At 35.4% G+C, this 5,704-nt stretch overlaps 1 protein-coding gene across 1 annotated transcript in view; it reads left to right on the top strand.

The window, feature by feature from the left end:
* LOC127873088 (39S ribosomal protein L14, mitochondrial-like) overlaps window positions 1-1,265 on the top strand; it is a 6,963-nt gene extending 5,698 nt beyond the window's left edge. Inside the window, exon 3 of the mRNA XM_052416707.1 lies at window positions 167-1,265. Coding sequence (XP_052272667.1) covers window positions 167-539 — 373 coding nt within the window. The 3' untranslated portion in view covers window positions 540-1,265. The remainder of the gene's footprint in view (window positions 1-166) is intronic.
* Window positions 1,266-5,704: the final 4,439 nt, after the last annotated feature.

Here is a 5,704-nt window from a genome sequence, read left to right as displayed (position 1 = left end):
AAATTCTGCCAATGTGGAAAGTTTCGGCCCTGATTAGCCTGTGCAGACTGCACAAGCTGACTCTGGATGACAATTAAAGGGCATAAATAAAGCCCAGTTTTCCCAGAGCGCATATAATGATGATATGATATTTGCCATGTTATCATGTACCAGCATCTGTTTTCAGGACCTCAGCATGTCTAAGCGAGCTCCAGAAGTTGTCCACAGTTCAGGTGGTCGACAATTCCATCCTTGGACGATCCGCTGTCAAACGTGGAAAAAAGGCCAAGATCATTCATGTATATAATAGTGCGGGTATTGGGAAAATTGGTGACAAAGTGTTACTTGCTATTTGTGGTGAGAAAAAACATGGCTACATTGTAGGATGTAAGCAGAAGCAAAAGCCTAACACGCCAAGGTTTGATAATAACAATGTGGTACTCGTAGAGGAAAATGGCACCCCCACTGGGACTAGAATTCGAGTGCCCATACCTTCGTGTTTACGAGGGAAGGATGGAGAATTCACCAAAATATTGTCTATTGCTACAAAGTTTGTTTAATCTCTTTTTTTGTCATAGTGATAGGTCATCTAAAAAGTACTATTTGTCTATAATAAATAAATTCCCTTAATCTGTAAGTATAGAAAAACCTGCTGTGTGTAATACATACAGCTTAATTTCAATCATTTTGGTATTTGAGGATTTTTATTTTTAATATATATTTTTTTTAAGAGACTTGTTCACAGTTTACCCAAATTACAATTTCCAGAAAACACGTCTTTGATTAAAAAACAAATGTTTGTATTGTAAGCAAGCTAAATAATATTGCAGACGATGACACACTCATGCCTTAGAAAAATGTGAAAGATATCAGAATAATCATCAATCAGAATCAGCAAAATAATAAAGTGTTTTTTTAACCCTTTTCATCGATAATAATGAAAATGCTTGTATAACTTAATGATTGTTTAAAATATGTCCCCTATATCAAAAGCGTTTTTCTTGCTTTTATAATTATTTTAGATTATTCTTAATATTATATTTGTGTTAATAAAAACATTTTATGACACTTTCCAAACGCACAAAAATCTGTGAACAAGTCCTTAAAGCTACTTGTTTTACAAAATATAATTGCAACTGCACTTACTTAACTGCTTTGTCTTTCAAAGTTTGCATAGGGACTGACAAACATGTACAATTTATTAGCTGTCGTTTTCATCTCGCATAGTAAACAATCAAATGTAATTAAATTGGAAAATAAATAAAATTGAATATATAAAATTTTCAGTTCTAGATTTTCCCTGTTGTTCTTTGTGTATCCAGGTATTTATTGAAAGTTATGCTATGGTTGATCTGCATACATAAAATCTCAAGTTTTTCATAAAATTAACAATATTTCATGTGTTGTTATAATTCAGGTATTATATTGATACACACTTAGTAAGCATCATGCTGCTTGCTTTGTTTAACTTAATTGTCATGCATGTTGTGTCTTGACTACCAATGTGTTGTAAAACATATTTTATTAATCATGAATGTGTGGACATTTTTGCGATAGTGAGGCATTACTTGATTAGGATTTATCACAAACATTCATTTTTAGCTCAACTATTTTGAAATAAATATATATATAGTGGAGCTATCCTACTCACCCCGGCGTCTGCGTTAGCGTGCAAATGTTAAAGTTTTCGTACTACCCCAAATATTTTCTTTGTCCCTTGACATATTGCTTTCATATTTTTCATACTTGTTTACCAACATAACCCCAGCCTATAAACAAGAGCAGACAACTCTATCAAGCATTTTGTCATAATTATGGCCCCTTTTCCACTTAGAATATGCAGCAAATGTTTAAGTTTTCGTACTACCCCATTTATTTTCATTGTCCCTTGACATATTGCTTTTATATTTTGCATACTTGTTTACCAACATCACCCCAACCTATAAACAAGAGCAGACAACTCTTATCAAGCATTTTGTCATAATTATTGCCCCTTTTATACTTAGAATATGTATATTATTGATAAATCTATGTAAAAGTTTGCGTACTACCCCAAATATTTCCTATATCCTTTGACATATTGCTTTTATATGTTGCATACTTGTTTACCAACATGACCCCAACCTATACACAAGAGCAGACCACTGTATCAAGCATTTTGACATAATTATGGCTCCTTTTTCACTTAGATAATTAAACATTTTGCTTAAATTGCCATAACTTCTTTATTTATGATCACATTTTATTATTACTTTGACAAATCAACACTTACCTTATGAATACCACAATGGATTCCACCCAAACAATACCCCACGCCCCTACCCAGAATCCCTCCCCCAAACCCCCCCTCATTTTTTTAAAAACATCATCTAATTAATTACCACACCCCACAGTATACCCCCCTCTCACCCCCTTACCCCCCCCCCCCCAATTTTTTTTAAACATCATCTAATAAATTACCCCACCCCACATTATACCCCTCTCACCCCCCCCCAATTTTTTTTATACATCATCTCATAAATTACCACACTCCACATTATACCCCCCTCTCACCCCCCACCACCCCCCTACCCCCCACCCCCAATTTTTTTTTTATACATCATCTAATAAATTACCAGACCCCACATTATACCCCCCTCTCAGTCTATCTGTCAAAAAAAAGACTGCCCCCAGAGGATGTCCTAAAAAAATTGCAAAGCGTTAAAAAAACACGCTTTTAACATATTGTACGCAAAGTGAGCCGAAGTTGAATGTTAAGAAAGACAATATATAAAAGATCTTATACGATGACACCCATTATTTTTTTTTTTAGATCATTTAGAAAAGTTAAGAATTATTTTTCCAAAACTTAGAAGAAACGTTTAAAATAAAATTTCAGAGTTAAGAATTCTTTTTGAACATCTGGTAGTAACGTTAAGAATTTCACAAAACCTTATCTGGAGCTCTGGTAATTATTGACAATATTTTCAATTACAGTTTTAAATGTTCAAACACTGTCAGTTTATGGGAGTCGATATGCTGAAATAAAATTTATATACCATGTATATACATGTATGAGAAGCATCTATAATGATGCAGACCAATAATTAGTTTCTATCATACTACTATGCTGATATCAACCTGATTACAAAGGTGCCAGATATATAAAGGATAATAGGTAGTCCTGCCCTACGATTTTGTAATGGATCAGGTGAGGCCTAGAACCTAACATATAAGGAAACAATTGGGGGGGGGGGGACTATACTGTTCTTAGCTCACCTTTTGTGATTGCATTTTGCAGGGCCGGATTAAGCTGTTTAGGGGCCCAAGGCTGCACATTTAACGGGGGCCCCTTCTCTCTGGCCCCCTTCTGTATATTGAAAATCATAATTGATACTACAGCTACAAAGATCAAATTACTTGCATGTGTACACAGTTAAATAGCTAATGATACAATCAAAACAATTACCTTCTATTCGCCTCCAAACTAACCAACTCTTACAAAGCACGTGGCGGAACGACAAAATCACGACAATGAGGTTGGAGTGGAAGAGTTAGATTGGGGATGAAGAGTTGAAAATAGGGGATTTGAGAATGGGGCCATTTTGTGGGAGAGGGAGGGTATAGGGGGTTGTTAGTATCCAAAGGTCAGAACAGAACTGTATGTCTAAGTTGCGCACGTTTTATTTTCATTTATGGGTGTTATTCGTGTCTGTGATCCGAAATATAGAATATTCAGAAACAGTGAGATAACCTCGAGGCTCGTGTCAGTTAACCGATAAGTCAGTGAAATATCCTATATGTTAGCGTGGTAATCTGTCCGTAGACTTCTCGAAGAATGGTGCGTGAACAAAATTGTGCAGAAGGTTTAGGGTGCAGAATCAACGGGGTTTCCCGGGTTTTACACACGGGCTGGACAACGTAAACACACCGTTAAGAACTTTATTTTTGCAAATATCTCAAGTTTTCTTGCAGTTTTTGTCGATATCTTAAGATCCTTGAAAGCATCTGAAATAAGTGACAAAATTCCACGTTTCATAAGCATAACCATGTACATAAATGCAGTAGACATCGAATTTTTGTCTAAGAACAAAGGCTTATTAAATAAAGTAATTCTGGTGTAAGTCACACTGCCATACGCAGAATAAAAAACTGTCTTTTATGCACTAGTTAAAATTCTTAAGATAAATTGTTTTAAGAAGTTATTGTAGAAAAAGCACCACTAACCGGTGTGTGTAAATCAATTATACGTTTAATTGGGAACCCCACATAGTCACGTTATCCTGCACCCTGGGTTATAAACATACGGTAAATTGAGCTTGAAAACCTTGATACGGTGTTATTAACATAAGCAAGCCAGTGATCGGCTCCGCTACTATTGGATATACATCAGAGGCCCGATAACACAAAGAAGCAATGTTGTGCTACATATTTTAAGAGGCCTCCCACAAGTGCATCCAGATAGCATAGTTAATCAAGGCGAACGGCTCATATGTTGTCATAACCATACGGGCAAGTCGTATAATAAACAGAGAAACTAATGGTTCTGAATGGATAAAGAACACAGAAAGAAAATTGATTGCATAGTAAATCAAAGCAAACGAAACGGTTACAATTGGATATACATCGGGAAACTGGTAAAACCACATTGAAAATTTCTACTGCAATCCCGATGTAGTCCTTGAATGGCGTAATAAAGACAGATCATACATTGAAAAACTGGCCTGCCGTTGGGGGCCGCTTACAAATCGGGGGTCCAAGGCTGCAGCCTTGTTAGCCTAGTGCTTAATCCGGCCCTGGCATTTTGTCTGTCTTGCATCATTGTAGTCAATCGTCAAATTAAATAAAAAGCTTATTAAAGGGGCCTTTTCATGTTTAAAAAAATTGACACAATTGAAAAAAAAGTGTTTCAATTTTTCGTTTTAGTTATTTTGTTTGAAAACAAACGGTAATATTGAACCATGTTAAAAAAGTATGCATTGTAAGCATCATGTGACAATGGAAAACCTGAAAATTATCAAGCGTTACAAACGCGAAACGAATGTATAATAAGGAAAGTTATGTTGTCATAGTTCTTGATATGACCCTGATTGCTTAAGGCCTAGTCTTTTACTCCAAGGGTCTGCGTTTTGAGCCATGGTGTGGATTACTTTTTTCTTTCTTTAATTTTATTTTTGTTTTATACTGGAACTCTTTAGTTCCGATGTTTACATTTATCAATTTAAAGCATTTAATTTCAAACTCCAAACATGTCAAAATCTGTGAAAAGGTCCCTTTAAAACTCTAGAAGTAACTTTTTTTTGTAAAATCTTCCAAAACAGCACTCCTTCTGAATAGAAGATTTTGCGCCAGTTTAATGTTCATGAGACATTGTCAAAATAATTATTCTAATAGTATCTCAGCCAAGTTTGAAAATGTTTCGTAGAAAAGCATGGCGTGCCTTTAACAGCTATAGTGGAATCTTGTTAACACTCTAGCTCTAGAAGGTGCATATTTGGTCCAATCATGATGAAACTTGCTGAGAACATTAGCCCTAATGATATCTGGTCTGAGTTTGAAAATGGTTGCGGTCCTTTAAAAAGCATGACTGCGGCTTAGCGGTATAATACTGGAGATCAACGGTATGTGGCTACTTTTGACAACAGGGGCATAATTCAAACATATAATGCTATGTAAGTCTATTTTTTACAAAGTACCAACTATTATACACATGGTCCATATTCTTTTACAGAAGATTTTTTTTAAC

This window comes from Dreissena polymorpha, chromosome 3 (genome assembly GCF_020536995.1).
Source record: "Dreissena polymorpha isolate Duluth1 chromosome 3, UMN_Dpol_1.0, whole genome shotgun sequence".
Taxonomy (NCBI): domain Eukaryota; kingdom Metazoa; phylum Mollusca; class Bivalvia; order Myida; family Dreissenidae; genus Dreissena; species Dreissena polymorpha.
Note: the sequence above shows the minus strand (reverse complement) of the source record. Positions and strands in the feature narration are given on the sequence as shown.